The sequence below is a fragment of the Ranitomeya imitator genome, chromosome 3 (assembly GCF_032444005.1).
Source record: "Ranitomeya imitator isolate aRanImi1 chromosome 3, aRanImi1.pri, whole genome shotgun sequence".
NCBI classification, from domain to species: Eukaryota; Metazoa; Chordata; class Amphibia; order Anura; family Dendrobatidae; genus Ranitomeya; species Ranitomeya imitator.
Window position 1 is genome coordinate 472919557 of NC_091284.1, and position 16915 is coordinate 472936471.

The following is a 16915-nucleotide window of genomic DNA, read 5'->3' on the forward strand; positions in this document are numbered from 1 at the left end:
ATCATAGCCATATATTATCTATATATGTGATCAAAGCAATCGATGATCTCCATCTCTTACTGTGCATCTTTCTTTCTCTCTGTTGCGCTCTTTTTTTACTTTGCTCTTTCCTTCTTTTTCTCTTTCTCTGGCGCTCTCTCGTTCTTTCTCTGGCGCTCTCTCGTTCTTTCTCTGACGCTCTCGCTCATTCTTTGGTACTCTTTCTGGCGCTCTCGCTCTTTTTCTGGCACTCTCTCGCTCTTTCTGGCGCTCCCTCTCTCTTTCTGGCGCTCGCTCTTTCTGGCGCTCGCTCGCTCTTTCTGGCGCTCGCTCGCTCTTTCTGGCGCTCGCTCGCTCTTTCTGGCGCTCGCTCGCTCTTTCTGGCGCTCGCTCGCTCTTTCTGGCGCTCGCTCGCTCTTTCTGGCGCTCGCTCGCTCTTTCTGGCGCTCGCTCGCTCTTTCTGGCGCTCGCTCGCTCTTTCTGGCGCTCGCTCGCTCTTTCTGGCGCTCGCTCGCTCTTTCTGGCGCTCGCTCGCTCTTTGGCGCTCTCTCGCTCTTTGTCTGGCGCTCTCTCGCTCTTTGTCTGGCGCTCTCTCGCTCTTTGTCTGGCGCTCTCTCGCTCTTTGTCTGGCGCTCTCTCGCTCTTTGTCTGGCGCTCTCTCGCTCTTTGTCTGGCGCTCTCTCGCTCTTTGTCTGGCGCTCTCTCGCTCTTTGTCTGGCGCTCTTGCTCTTTGTCTGGCGCTCTCTCGCTCTTTGTGTGGCGCTCTCTTCTGGCGCTCTCGCGCTCTCTTCTGGCGCTCTCTCGCTCTTTGGCGCTCTCTCTGGCGCTCTCTCTCGATCTTTCTCTGGCTCTCTCTCGATCTTTCTCTGGCTCTCTCTCGATCTTTCTCTGGCTCTCTCTCGATCTTTCTCTGGCTCTCTCTCGATCTTTCTCTGGCTCTCTCTCGCTCTTTCTCTGGCGCTCTCTCGCTCTTTCTCTGTTGCTCTCTCGCTCTTTCTCTGGCGCTCTCTCGCTCTTTATCTGGCGCTCTCTCGCTCTTTATCTGGCGCTCTCTCGCTCTTTCTCTGGCGCTCTCACTTTGCACAAACTGTACTTTTAATAGGTGCAGTGTATGATCATAGCCATATATTATCTATATATGTGATCAAAGCAATCGATGATCTCCATCTCTTACTGTGCATCTTTCTTTCTCTCTGTTGCGCTCTTTTTTTACTTTGCTCTTTCCTTCTTTTTCTCTTTCTCTGGCGCTCTCTCGTTCTTTCTCTGGCACTCTCTCGTTCTTTCTTTGACGCTCTCGCTCATTCTTTGGTGCTCTTTCTGGCGCTCTCGCTCTTTTTCTGGCACTCTCTCGCTCTTTTTCTGGCGCTCCCTCTCTCTTTCTGGCGCTCGCTCGCTCTTTCTGGCGCTCGCTCGCTCTTTGTGGCGCTCGCTCGCTCTTTGTGGCGCTCGCTCGCTCTTTGTGGCGCTCGCTCGCTCTTTGTCTGGCGCTCGCTCGCTCTTTGTCTGGCGCTCGCTCGCTCTTTGTCTGGCGCTCGCTCGCTCTTTGTCTGGCGCTCGCTCGCTCTTTGTCTGGCGCTCTCTCGCTCTTTGTCTGGCGCTCTCTCGCTCTTTGTCTGGCGCTCTCTCGCTCTTTGTCTGGCGCTCTCTCGCTCTTTGTCTGGCGCTCTCTCGCTCTTTGTCTGGCGCTCTCTCGCTCTTTGTCTGGCGCTCTCTCGCTCTTTGTCTGGCGCTCTCTCGCTCTTTGTCTGGCGCTCTCTCGCTCTTTGTCTGGCGCTCTCTCGCTCTTTGTCTGGCGCTCTCTCGCTCTTTGTCTGGCGCTCTCTCGCTCTTTGTCTGGCGCTCTCTCGCTCTTTGTCTGGCGCTCTCTCGCTCTTTGTCTGGCGCTCTCTTCTGGCGCTCTCTCGCTCTTTGTCTGGCGCTCTCTCGCTCTTTGTCTGGCGCTCTTGCTCTTTGGCGCTCTCTCGCTCTTTGTCTGGCGCTCTCTTCTGGCGCTCTCGCGCTCTCTTCTGGCGCTCTCTCGCTCTCTTCTGGCGCTCTCTCGCTCTTTGGTGCTCTCTCTGGCGCTCTCTGGCTCTCTCTCGCTCTTTCTCTGGCTCTCTCGCTCTTTCTCTGGCGCTCTCTCGCTCTTTCTCTGGCGCTCTCTCGCTCTTTCTCTGGCGCTCTCTCGCTCTTTCTCTGGCGCTCTCTCGCTCTTTCTCTGGCGCTCTCTCGCTCGCTCTTTCTCTAGCGCTCTCACTCCTCCTATGTACCTTTTTTTTATATATATACAATTTATGTAATATGTAAAAGTGATTCATGCAAATACTACACTTTGGCTGGATCTGGGGATTTTCTGAAATTGATGCTTTACGTTTGTCACCATAGAAAGTGGCCTTGAGATTCTAGCAGTGCAACGGGTATCAAAGGCCCAGGCCTGGCAAAGAACTGGAAGAGCAGGTAGAGAAGATAGTGGCATATGCTATAGACTCTACACAGAGGATGAGTTTGAGAAACTTGACAAAATGACAGTCCCAGAAATACAAAGGTAAGTTGTAGAGGTCTTCAAAATGGCTTATAAAAAGATTGAAGTAAAATATACCATAATTCTAAATGAAAGCTGATTATAATAACGTTTCTTCTTGCCATAGTAACATGTTAAATAGACATACATATAGGCTACTGATCCCGCCGGATCCTTTTTTTTTCTCATAGACTTGTATTGGCGACGGATGGCCTCACATTTTTCACCAGATCCATCAAAAATTGTTTGTCCAGTGGCCGGAGACGACAGACAAAGTAACGTTTTGTTGTGTACTTCGAAAAATCGGACAGCGATGGATTCCATTTTTTTTAACTGAGCATGCTTCGATCTACTTAGGATCCAATTAGCCAGATCCGCTAGTCAGATCCGTCGAAAAAATGAATTCGTTGCATCAGTTTTTCACAATCTGCGACGGATCTGTCAATCCGTCAGGCCAACGGATTGTGACTGACGGCAAAAAACTGATGTGCGAAAGGGGCCTAAGGGAGCCTGAGATCTGTTTTGTTTTTTTTTGGTGGGGGGGGGAGAGGAGGGGTTAGTGTGGTTGTTATCAGTTGGATCTCCACTGATTTTCAATTTTAATTGTAATACACATAAAATCCCTTTAACTTTGTTAAAAAAGTACCCATACTCTTTTTTTAACTAGAAATCGGATTTGAAGGCATCCTCACCTCAAAGGAGCTCTTGAGTTTAAAAAAAGAAAAAAAATACAGCATTTTAAAAAGGACCGATCACCATCAAACGTACCGTACTTGGTTATATTTCAGTAGGGATCAAGTAAATGTAACTAAACATGGATAAATTCACTGTTGGAAGCATAATGACTCTGAATATGGTCATTATAGCATCCTGAATACAGATTATGAGAGCAGCCATCTTGAGACTGGCAGCTCAGTTGGCTGTGCTCTGAGACACACCTCCGGATTCCAAGCCTGTGGCTAGGCAGCGCCTCTGGTTGGCGGTAGTGGTTGTTCCCTGAGTTTCACACTTCTGCTGGGTGTTCATGGGTTCTGTCTGGATTCCACTAAAAACAGGCCTGTAATGACATGGAAAGAGTTCAAATGAACTCCATCCTTTTTTCTGAATATGTCCATTTGCTCAGACGAGCAGAAAAGTGTAGTCTGTTACCTTTCTGTGCCCACCTGAACAAATGGACGTGTTCAGTAAAAAAGAAACAAAACACAAGCACAGTTTATTTGAACTCTGTTCATTTCATCACAGTCTTTGGTCCCATCAATGGTCCTTCTGAATCCCATTTGAAGCCTCTTTCACACATGCGTGTTTAGGCTGTGTGCACACATTGCAGATTTAGTGCGTTTTTGTCGCCTTTCTTCTGCACGGATTTGTGACAAAACTTAGGCAATCCTGATGTCAGCAAAGTGAATAAGAAACCTGACTGGTCATGCACACGTTGAGTAATTTTGACTAGCAGATTTGGGGCAGAAAATAATCTGCTGCATGTCAATTCTCTGCGTGCTTTTCACCTTTGAACGCACAGAAAAAAAACCCCACCAAAATCGCATCGTTTTTGAGGCTTCGTTTTCATTCTAAGAGATGCAGAAATGGTGCAAAGAGTTCTGCAATCCAATACCGTACTTTGCGGATTTTAAAGCGCACCCCAAATTTTGAGGAGAAAAATAAGAAGAAAAAAAACTTTTTTTTTAATAAAATGGCGGTGCTTCTTATAATCCATGTGTCTTATTGCTTACCAGGGGTGGTGGCTATTTTTAAGCAGGGTCCCAGGGTCGCTGCTGGAGGAGGCAAGAGTGGAGCGTTGCTGCAGGCCGCAGGCTGGGATGAGAGGGTGTTCGGATGTGCGGGGTGCCGCTGTGGGTGTTCGGTGCTGTGGGGGCTCTGCCAACATTTTGTGAAAGCCCAGATCCCCCGCAGTTACATGGTTTCCTGTGCGGTGGACTGCGGGAAAATGGCTGTTGGGGGCGGCGCATGCACAGATGGAGATCTTGAGAGATGAGATCTCATCTTCCGAGATCTTGGTGCCGAGATCTCCATCTGCGCACGTGCCATTTTCCTGGAGTCCACCGCATAGGAAACCATGTAACTGCAGGGGCTCTGGGCTTTCACAAAATGTCGGCAGAGTCCCCACAGCACCGAACACCCGCAGCGGTGCGCCACACATCGAACACCCTCTCATCCCAGCCTGCGGCCTGCAGCAACGCTCCACTCTTGCCTCCTCCAGCAGCGACCCTGGGACCCCCCTTCACCGCGGCCGATAAGGTATATCCCCATTATAAGATGCACCCCCATTTTCCCCCAAATTTGGGAGAAAAAAGTCTTATAATGTGAAAAATACAGTATTTAAGAAAACGTTTTTTTTTTTTTTACATGTACTTTTGACCTAATGATATATATATATTTTTCATGTTTTACTGCAGATGTAATCTGGCCAGTGTGGTGCTGCAGCTTCTTGTCTTGAGAGTTGCTAACATCCTCACCTTTGATTTTGTCTCGAAACCCTCACCAGGTATGGGCATATACTTAGAGGTTGTAGTCTAGGAGAGATTACACAGGTCTGCAAGGGTAATATTGTTTGATAAGAGGTGATTTGTAGATACTTTCAATCTCTGAATTCCGTAAAAATATCAAAAAATTCCATCACGTACAGTTTTTCCCAAACACTGACTACATATGTTATTTCTTGCACCATACTTTGACCCCTTTGGTGGATGGTTTTGGTGTCGTTACACTGATTAAAAATGAAGGGCTGCTGCGCTGTGATTAGCTGCTGTGGGCAGAGAAGATTTTCTTAACCCAGCTTCCAGAGTATGGTGGTATCCATAGCCTCCAATCAGAGCCCAGCTTTCATTTTACCTCAGCGGTATAAGAAATGAAAGCTGCACTTTGATTGTTGCTATGGAGAGCAAAGCTAGATTTTCATTCAGAGTTCATAAGAGCGTGGTAGTGTGCTTGCCACGATTCCTTTCAGTATTTAGTGGTTGTGATGGATTAAGCTTGTTTCTAACAATGTGATCGAAATGGCTACAAGGGGGTGTCGTAATTCACTGGACAAAGTTTGCTACATTTCCTGCTGTTTGGTAGTGAAGAAACAGCGAAGGATCATTACTGACTTCGTTAAAAAAGTGTATCATGCATACTTTGGTATAAAACTAGAGATCAGGACAAGTTGTGGGGTCCACATGTAGTGTGTTCTGTTCGTGTAGAAGAGCTACGAAAGTGGTCTAAAGGGAAGAGTTTAGTTTTGGCATGCCTATGATCTGGGGGGAACCACCAATTCATACTGATGACTGCTATTTTTGTACGCATAGCGTGGAGGGATTCAACCTTAAAAATAGCAATAAGTTATATACACGGACTTCCCATCAGTGATTTGCCTTGTGCCTCACAGTTCAGGAATACTTGTCCCTTCATCTCCAGAGAAACTTGAAGATTCAGAACATGAAGAGCAAAAGGTTTTCACACCAGTCGCAACGAGTCGCATCTTTTTTCACACCTTGAATTAAATGATTTAGTCAGGGACTTCACAGAGTAGGTCCGCAGGCCTTCTATAGGAGAAAAGGTATCGAGGGAAGCTGTGAAGAGAATAGGAAATAAAGTTGCAGAATGAAAGTTCAATACATTTTTATACATCATATTGAATACATTTTTGGCTACAATAAAGCTTTTTCTTGGTCAGCTCGCTTATATGTAATTTCATGCACGTTTTGTGCAAAACCCGTACGTGATGGTTAAAAATAGAAGTGTTTTTAGAACTCTGGGATACGAAAACACATGAATCCGTTATTGGAGTGGTTGACAGAGAATGGTTTAAGGCAGGGCTCTCAAACTGCATTCCTCAAGGGCTGCAAACAGGTCATGTTTTCCGGATTTCCTTGTATTGCACAGGTGATAATTTAATCCTCTGTACGGATAATGATTCCAGCACCTTGTGCAATGCAAAGGAAATCTTGAAGACACACACGGTTTGTGGCCCTCGAGGAATGCAGTTTGAGACCCCTGGTTTAAGGCCACGTTCACTCATTTAGTATTGAGTCAGTATTTTACCTCAGTATTTGTAAGCTAAAACCAGGAGAATAACAATCAGAGGAAAGGTACAATAGAAACACATCACCACTTTTGTATTTCTCACCCACTCCTGGTTTTGGCTTACACATACTGAGGTAAAATACTGACCAAATACTGAATGTGGCCTAAGGGCTCATTTCCACTTGCGAGAAAAACGGACGAGTGCAATCCGATAAAAAATTGGATTGCACTCGGACCAATGTTATTCAATGGGTGACATCTCATCTGCGATTTTTTTTTTTTTTTTTCTCAGCTGAAATCGGAGCGAGAAAAAAACTGCAGCATGCTGCGTATTGCTGCAATTCTCGGATGAGACTCGCCAATGTAAGTCAATGGGTGCGAGAAAAAAAATCGCACAGCACTCGGACCATGCGAGTGCTGTCCGATTTTTACTCACCGGTGTCCTTTTGAAAATCCGGCATTTCAGTTCGGTACACAGTAAAATCACACTGACATGTTAGGACAGAATAGATAAAATAAATGTCTACGCATAGTGTGTGTGTGTGTGTGTATATACAGTGGGGCAAAAAAGTATTTAGTCAGTCAGCAATAGTGCAAGTTCCACCACTTAAAAAGATGAGAGGTGTCTGTAATTTACATCATAGGTAGACCTCAACTATGGGAGACAAACTGAGAGAAAAAAATCCAGAAAATCACATTGTCTGTTTTTTTATCATTTTATTTGCATATTATGGTGGAAAATAAGTATTTGGTCATAAACAAACAATCAAGATTTCTGGCTCTCACAGACCTGTAACTTCTTCTTTAAGAGTCTCCTCTTTCCTCCACTCATTACCTGTAGTAATGACACCTGTTTAAACTTATCAGTATAAAAAGACACCTGTGCACACCCTCAAACAGTCTGACTCCAAACTCCACTATGGTGAAGACCAAAGAGCTGTCAAAGGACACCAGAAACAAAATTGTAGCCCTGCACCAGGCTGGAAAGACTGAATCTGCAATAGCCAACCAGCTTGGAGTGAAGAAATCAACAGTGGGAGCAATAATTAGAAAATGGAAGACATACAAGACCACTGATAATCTCCCTCGATCTGGGGCTCCACGCAAAATCCCACCCCGTGGGGTCAGAATGATCACAAGAACGGTGAGCAAAAATCCCAGAACCACGCGGGGGGACCTAGTGAATGAACTGCAGAGAGCTGGGACCAATGTAACAAGGCCTACCATAAGTAACACACTACGCCACCATGGACTCAGATCCTGCAGTGCCAGACGTGTCCCACTACTTAAGCCAGTACATGTCCGGGCCCGTCTGAAGTTTGCTAGAGAGCATTTGGATGATCCAGAGGAGTTTTGGGAGAATGTCCTATGGTCTGATGAAACCAAACTGGAACTGTTTGGTAGAAACACAACTTGCCGTGTTTGGAGGAAAAAGAATACTGAGTTGCATCCATCAAACACCATACCTACTGTAAAGCATGGTGGTGGAAACATCATGCTTTGGGGCTGTTTCTCTGCAAAGGGGCCAGGACGACTGATCCGGGCACATGAAAGAATGAATGGGGCCATGTATCGTGAGATTTTGAGTGCAAACCTCCTTCCATCAGCAAGGGCATTGAAGATGAAACGTGACTGGGTCTTTCAACATGACAATGATCCAAAGCACACCGCCAGGGCAACGAAGGAGTGGCTTCGTAAGAAGCATTTCAAGGTCCTGGAGTGGCCTAGCCAGTCTCCAGATCTCAACTCTATAGAAAACCTTTGGAGGGAGTTGAAAGTCCGTGTTGCCAAGCGAAAAGCCAAAAACATCGCTGCTCTAGAGGAGATCTGCATGGAGGAATGGGCCAACATACCAACAACAGTGTGTGGCAACCTTGTGAAGACTTACAGAAAACGTTTATATATATATATATAAATATATATATGTATATATATATATTATAATTATATATATATATATATATATATATATATATATATAATATTATACCGTATACACTCGAGTATAAGCTGAGATTTTCAGCCCACTTTTTTGGGCTGAAAGTAACCCTCTTGGCTTATACTCGAGCCATACGCAGGGTCGGCAGGGGAGGGGGAGTGGAGCTGTGTAATAATACTCACCTGCTCCTGGCGCGGTCCCTGCATGTGTTTGCGCCAGCAGCTTCTTCCTGTAGTGAGCGGTCACATAGTACCGCTTATTACTGTAATGAATATGGACTCCCATAGGGGTGGAGCCGCATAGTCATTACTGTAATGAACAGTACCATGTGAGCACTCATACTAAAAGAAGCGGCCGGGGAACAGAGGTGCAGCGACGGCGCCAAGAGCAGGTGAGTATAACGCAATGCGCGATATTCACCTGCTCCCCGTTCCATCATCGGCGCCACTGCGTCTTCTGCGTCCTTTACAGTGACGCTCAGGTCAGAGGGCGCGGTGACGCGATTAGTGCGCGCGGCCCTCTGCCTGAACGCCGGTGCAGAGGACGGGAAGACACAGTGGTGGGCGGCGGTGGAACGCGGAGCAGGTGAATATAGCAAGTGCCGGGGGCCTGAGAGGTGAGTATGTGATTTTTTTATTTTTTTTTAATCGCAGCAACAGCATATGGGGCAAATGTCTGTATGGAGCATCTTATGGGCCATGTGCAGCATTACATGGGGCAGATATCTGTATGGGGCCATGTGCAGCATTATATGGGGCAAATATCTGTATGGGGCCATGTGCAGCATTATTTGGGGCAAATATCTGTATGGGGCCTGAGAGGTGAGTATGTGATTTTTTTTATTTTTTTTTTAATCGCAACAACAGCATATGGGGCAAATGTCTGTATGGAGCATCTTATGGGCCATGTGCATCATTACATGGGGCAAATATCTGTATGGGGCCATGTGCAGCATTATGTGGGGCAAATATCTGTATGGAGCATCTTATGGGGCCATGTGCAGCATTATATGGGACAAATATCTGTATGGGGCCATGTGCAGCATTATATGAGGCAAATATCTGTATGGAGCATCTTATGGGGCCATGTGCAGCATTATATGGGACAAATATCTGTATGGGGCCATGTGCAGCATTATATGGGGCAAATATCTGTATGGAGCATTATATGGGGCAAATGTGTCTATGGAGCAACTTATGGGGCCATAATCAGCATTTGTGCAGCATTGTATGGGGCAAATATCTGTATGGAGCATCTTATGGGGACATAATCAACATTTGTGCAGCATTATATGGGGCATATTTTAATTTGGAGCATCTTATGGAGCCCATCATAAATTGTATGGAGCATTATATGGGGAGTATTTTGTATGGAGCATCTTATGGAGCCCATCATGAACTGTATGGAGCATTATATGGGGCTCCCGATTCAGTAAGGATATTCAAAAACACTTAAACTACTGATGTCTCAATAAATTTTACTTTTATTGGTACCTATTTTTATTTTTGATATTTACCGGTTTTTGCTGCATTTTCCACCCTAGGCTTATACTCGGGTCATTAAGTTTTCCCAGTTTTTTGTGGCAAAATAAGGGGGGTCGGCTCATACTCTGGTCAAGTATATACGGTATGTGTGTGTGTATGTATATGTGTGTGTGTGTGTGTGTATATGTATGTGTGTGTGTGTGTGTATATATATATATATATATATATATATATATATATATATATATATATATATATATATATATATATATATATATATATATATATATATATATATATATATATATTTCTAGCGCATCGGGTATTCTGGAATATGTATGTAGTTTATTTATGAAGATTTTAGAATAATACATTGAATACACAGGATTCGGACTGCGCCTGTCACTGATTGTTCACGGCCGGCCATGTAGTATATAGCACAGCCCACGTAGTATATATGACAGCCCACGTAGTACATTGCACAGCCACGTAGTACATAGCACAGCCACGTAGTACATAGCACAGCCCACGGAGTATATAACACAGCCCACGGAGTATATAACACAGCCCACGGAGTATATAGCACAGCCCACGGAGTGTATAACAGCCCACATAGCATATAACACAGCCCACATAGCGTATAGCACAGCCCACGTAGCGTATAGCACAGCCCACGTAGCGTATAGCACAGCCCACGTAGCGTATAGCACAGCCCACGTAGTGTATAGCACAGCCCACGTAGTGTATAGCAATGTGGGCATCATAACCCTGTTAAAAAAAAAAATTTAAATAAAAAATTGTTATATACTCCCCTTCCGTTGGCCCCCGGATCCAAGCGAAGCGTTTACCGATGCTCCTCGCGCGCTCTGGTCCCAAGAGTGCATTGCAGTCTCACGAGATGATGACGTAGCGGTCTCGCGAGACCGCTACGTCATCATCTTGCGAGATCGCAATGCATGGAGCGGTCACCGGAGCGTCGCGAGGAGCGGGAAAGTCCTGTTCTGGATCCGAGGGGCCGACGGACAGTGAGTATATAACAATTTTTTATTTTTTTAAATTATTTTTAACATTAGATCTTTTTACTATTGATGCCGCATAGGCAACATTAATAGTAAAAAGTTGGTCACACATGGTTAATAGCAGCGTTAACGGACTGTGTTACACTGCGGCATAACGTGGTCCGTTAACGCTGCCATTAACCATGTGTGAGCGCTGACTGGAGGGGAGTATGGAGCGGGCACTGACGGCAGGGGAGTAAGGAGCGCCTATTTTGCCGCCGGACTGTGCCCGTCGCTGATTGTGTGTGTGTATGTATGTATGTATGTATGTATGTATGTATGTATGTAACAGGGATAGATAGCAGAAAGGCCGGTATTTCAATTGGTGGCTTTTGCTACAGGATATGAGACATGGTTTACATATAGTAAACCATTTCATATCCCTTCTTTTTTTACATATTCCTCATTACTAATGTAAGAAGTGTCTGTGTGTAAAATTTGGGGGCTCTAGGTGTTAAAATAAAGGGTTCATTCACGTAAAAAATTAGCGTGGGCTCTCGCGCAATTTTCTCCGCCAGAGTGGGAAAGCCAGTGACTGAGGGCAGATATTAATAGCCTAGAGAGGGAACATGGTTATTGCCCCCCCACTGGCTAAAAACATCTGCCCCCAGCCACCCCAGAAAAGGCACATCTGGAAGATGCGCTTATTCTGGCACTTAGCCTCTCTCTTCCCAATCCCGTGTAGCAGTGGGATATGGGGTAATAAGAGGTTAATGTCACCTTTCTATTGTAAGGTGACATTAAGCCTGGTTAATGGTTATTAAAATATTTTTAAAAAATTTACTTTTGAGGCAATTTAATTTTTTTTTTCAGATTCCATACGGTCGGCCATTGAGCAGTTGGATCTGCTTGGTGCAGTGGAAAGAAAAGAGGATCAGATAATTCTTACACCGTTAGGGAAGAAAATGGCTTCTTTTCCTTTGGAGCCTAAATTTTCAAAGGTAACTATTTGCTTTACAAATAGAGATCTTTACTGTATTTGTATAATACATATATAAAATGTCAGGACATCTACAAAATGCCTGAGGTTGATGTCTTTTATGAACCCTGAGTAGCAGCTTGGACTAGCCATGGTTCATGTTGTTAGCTGTCTGTATAATTCTACATATCACTCGTAAACAGTAAAAATCACTTTACATACTGTATCTCTGGTTCTTCTACTAGTTAATAAGAACTGGTCAATTTGACTAAATTTTTCCTTTTCCTTGTAGACTATTCTCATTTCCTCAAAATTTCACTGCACAGAGGAGATCCTGACTATTGTGGCATTGCTGTCGGTGGACAGTGTTCTTCATAATCCTCCTGCCAAAAGAGATGAAGTGCAAGCAGTACGCAAGAAGTTCATTTCTAGTGAGGGCGATCATATCACTTTACTCAACATCTACCGAGCATTCAAAAACCTGGGCAAAAATAAGGCAAGTGTTCTGCTTGTATTACATTTGGAACATAGCCTCACATGCTTTTTCTAGTTATGAGATTTTTGTAAGTATGCTTTTACTAATTAAATGGCTATTTCCAGCTTCAACCATTATGGTTTATTCACTATACATGATATATAGCTTAATTGATGCAGGCCCCACTTTCTGGACCTTCATCTATAGGGATAAAGCGGCCCCATGAGTTCTGTATGGTGCTTCTTCCAGATTCTTCCCCACAGAAATGAGTGGTTCTTGGGAGTTATGTTAAAGGAAGCAGTCACCAGGTTTTACCCATATAAAGTATGGCCAGCATCTTTAAGGCCTCTTTGACAGATTTGTAGTATTGCTGTATGTATGTTACCAATCCCTTCTGCAAGGCACAAAAAAGCGCTTTTATTTTACTCCCAGAATTTCTGACCCGATAGGGGTCTGTGGTCTCGATCCGGCGCCTCTTCTGTTCTTACGATCACTGTCCTCCTGCCCTGCTTCGTGTGGATGACGCCTACTACGTCATCCACACAGTGTCCCCCATCTCCTTCCTGCACAGACTAATTTTCTCTGCCCTGCTGAGGGCATTGCAAAGTACTGGAGCGTGCATGCAGCAGGAAAGGCCAAATAGCACCAAAGACCCAGAAGTAAAGCCAGCGCATGTGCGCTAGACCTTTGCTCTGCTCTCAGCAGGCCAAAGAGAAGTACACTAGGAGCACGATTGGGAGACACTATGTGGATGACGGAGGACACGTCATTCACATGAAGCAGGGCAGGAGGCCGGCAATCGTAAGAAGACAGAAGGCGCCGGATCAAGACCAGAGACGGCCATCAGGGACTTAAATACAGCATACTAGAATGCTGTAAAAGATGGCTTCAACATTCTGCCTGTACTTTATATGGGAAAAACCATAACTATAAAGTCGTTGGAGCTTTTTGCTGAGGATTTATATTACCAGGGCGGTGTAGTTAGTAAGCCAAATCTCCAACTCCACAGCACTGCCTCACTACTGAGCATGTGCATAAAGTGCAGCACAGATTCATCTCAGCTAAACCTCCGACCCCACAGCACTGCCTCACTACTGAGCATGTGCATAAAGTGCAGCACAGATTCATCTTACCTAAACCTCCGACTCCCCAGCACTGGTCACTACCGAACATGTACATAAAGTGCAGCACAGATTCATCTCGCCTAAACCTCTGACTCCCCAGCACTGGTCACTACTGAGCATGTGCATAAAGTGCAGCACAGATTCATCTCACCTAAACCTCCGACTCCCCAGCACTGGTCACTACCGAGCATGTACATAAAGTGCAGCACAGATTCATCTCGCCTAAACCTCTGACTCCCCAGCACTGCCTCACTACTGAGCATGTGCATAAAGTGCAGCACAGATTCATCTCAGCTAAACCTCCGACCCCACAGCACTGCCTCACTACTGAGCATGTACATAAAGTGCAGCACAGATTCATCTCAACTGAAAGCTGAGATCAGGAACATGACAGACATTTATAGGTCATTTCATAACTTTCCCAGATTCTTATAAAAACATGTACAGTATATCCTGCATTTTACTACTGTCTGTCGGTCCATTTTATACCAGCTCCACCAAATGAACACAGACTCCATGACTCCGCAGCCCTGTATATAACATATAGTAGTCAAACTGTTAGTAGAGCCTGCCAAATCATTACATGGCTGGCTGAATGAACACACTATCATCTTGTGTTATATTATCTCAGTGTCTAAGTAACTGCTTAGCCTTATGTATGACATTGAAAAACCTATGCTGCTGCTCTCTCTGCGACAATGGAGGAGATCGGCAGGTAGGCTGCATTTCTCAGGACTCGTGAAGGAGCGGTTGATTACCTTCTTAAAGGCAGGCAGACAAAATACAGTTCATTCTGCCAACATCTATTGTTAGCTGAGGACAAATGAGTTCTCAAAAGGAGTTTAAAATGCCAATCCTTCTTCGCCCAAACATCTGCTGCAAGGCAGAGCATCCTATACACACTGGCCGATCATGCCCACTTTATGTGTGCGGGAATATAATCGCAGATAGTAAGAGATTGTAATTATTCCTTCTAGTAGATGGTGACCTCCCCTTGCTAGTGATAGGTGTATAATGATAGGTACACTTGACTGGCACCTGCAGTGATGGATATTAACACTGTATCTAAAATTGTTTTGTTCTCTTGCAGGAGTGGTGCAGAGAGAATTTTGTTAATGGCCGAAATATGATGCTGGTGTCAGAGGTTCGGGCTCAACTCAGAGACATTTGTATAAAGGTATCCATCTACTTATATATTTGAGAAGTTCTCCTAAATAGATGGCTGAAAACGAACATTGATTTTAATCCTAAATGTCTGTATAATTTAATAATCTAATAGCTTTTCTTATACACTTTAATTAAAAAGTCTTTACTGTTCCCTCTCCAATCTCTAACTGCTTTATTTTTTTTTTTACATACTTCAATTTGATGACATTTTGTTTTGAGAATCCCCAGTGAATGCCTGGGATATGCAAATGATAAGGGGGCTGCAGGTGCTGGGCTAGTCCCTTGCTCTACTGAGCATGTGTTTTTTAAATTCTAACTTATGCTCAGTACGAGCTCCCTTGTCACTGATATTGTGATATTACTTTCATTACACAGTGACCGTGCACTCCCTCGCCAGGTCTAATGGAAAGCTGCATATCAGCAAAGAGCATCTTAAAGGGGTTGTCTAGTCCAAATTGATAAGTCTGCAGTCACTCTGTGTGACTGCAAACTTAGAATCCTCACAGTGCGCTACAGGATTCGCCAGTTTCTGACCCGGGACTAGATGGTATATATGAGTTATACATACTCCCAGCCAAAGCCCAACTAGTGGTCGTGGCCTCGAACTTTACAAGTGTAAGGAGCGAGGCCGCACCCAGTAGTTGGGCTTTGGCTGGTAGTATGTATAATGCATACATACCATCCAGTCCTGGCTCAGAAACCGGCGAATCTGAGGGGGGGGATTCATAAGTCTGCAGTCACACATAGTGACTGCAGACTCATAAATTTGGACCGGAGAACCCCTTTAAGGTGAGCCAAGCAATGCCTCCCTCCACCCCGCGAAAGTGATGATACTTTCAGGTGGAGCTGGTGTTTGCTCGCAATGTTCTCTTTTTACAAAGAAACTGTAGGAGAGAAGCGCACAATAGGGTCTTATCCGACAATTTCAGAATCTGTTATTCCGAAAACTGCTCACCTGGTGCCCCTTTGAAAGGTCATATAAACGTCAGCTGCTGCAGATCCATGGGTCAAGCATTGACCATATCAGGAACCAAACGAGGGAAATTGGTGGATAACATCCGCGCTGTGAGCAAATGAAAATCCGGATGCATTGATGCAAAGGAATTGTGGCTTTATTATTGAATAAAGCCACAATTCATTTGTATCAATACATCCGGATTTTCATTTGTTCAGCAGTGCGGATGTTATGCACTAATTTCCCTCGTAATGTTCTCTTCTTCTTATGCGCACACTGACAGTGTGCACTTGTGCCGACTTATCTCATTAGAGACGGTGAAGGAGCACACTATCACTGCACTGAAAAAAATATTGCACAGTGACAAGGGAGCTCGTACACCGCATACATCGGAATTGGCAACTAATGCATGCTCAGTAGAGCTGGGACTAACACATCCCCTGAAACGGATGTCACTGATGACACTTCACTTTAGGTCATGTTCACACATTCAGTATTTGGTCAGTATTTTACATCAGCATTTGTGGGCTAAAACAGGGAGTGGATAAAAATGCAGAAGTGGTGCACATGTTTCTCTACCTTTTTTTTCTAATAGAAACACGTGCACCACTTCTGCACTTCTCCTACGCCTCTTTGGGGGACACAGGACCATGGGTGTTATGCTGCTGCCACTAGGAAGACACTAATGTAACACACAAAGAATAGCTCCTCCCCTGCAGTATACACCCTCCTGCTGGCTCTAAGTGAACCAGTTCTTGCTTAGTGTCTGTAGGAGGCACTTGGGTCTGTTTTCAGACCCCACCGTTTTTATTTTTCATTTTATTTTTATTCTATTTTTTCCCTTAACGGAGCGAATGGGGGCGACGGACCCTTTCTAGGTTCTGATCTCCCCCGAACCATCTACAGGAAAGCACGTGGAGCGTTCCTCCCGTATCCTTTCCTGCAACGTTGGATGCCAGCCCCGAGCTCACCTTACGGGTAACGGTTCCTTCGCGTTCCGATCTCCCCCCTCCATAGCAGGCGACCACATGGAGTAGCCCTCCATCTACCTCTCCTGGAGCCAGGTGCATAGCCGGACATGATATATTGCAGCCCCCCTCTGCATCACCACTGATATAGTGGATGATGCAAGGCGGCAGAAGCTCTCCACCCCCTCCCTCCCTGTCTATGGCGACGGTGGATTGAGCACCGGCCCACCGCATCTACCTTGAATACACTGCGGGGGCCGAGGCGCTGGGGGGGTCCTGGTACCCAGGGTATTGAAGGTCCGCACTAGCAGGGCGTAAAGCCCG

The 16915-nt window shown here is 45.2% G+C and overlaps 2 protein-coding genes across 2 annotated transcripts in view; one reads left to right on the top strand and one right to left on the bottom strand.

Annotated features, from left to right (window-relative positions):
* The window catches only part of DHX33 (DEAH-box helicase 33), a 52540-nt gene that overhangs the window by 24976 nt on the left and 10649 nt on the right, over positions 1-16915 (top strand). Inside the window, exons 7-11 of the mRNA XM_069757483.1 lie at positions 2344-2503; positions 4894-4982; positions 11797-11924; positions 12195-12398; positions 14592-14678. Coding sequence (XP_069613584.1) covers positions 2344-2503; positions 4894-4982; positions 11797-11924; positions 12195-12398; positions 14592-14678 — 668 coding nt within the window. The remainder of the gene's footprint in view (positions 1-2343; positions 2504-4893; positions 4983-11796; positions 11925-12194; positions 12399-14591; positions 14679-16915) is intronic.
* On the bottom strand, positions 31-2206 carry LOC138671480 (trichohyalin-like; the record flags this gene model as incomplete). The annotated part of the gene is made up of 3 exons (XM_069759657.1): positions 31-963; positions 1324-1542; positions 1586-2206. Coding segments are annotated over 3 exons (1773 nt in total), but the record flags the coding sequence as incomplete, so codon positions are not given.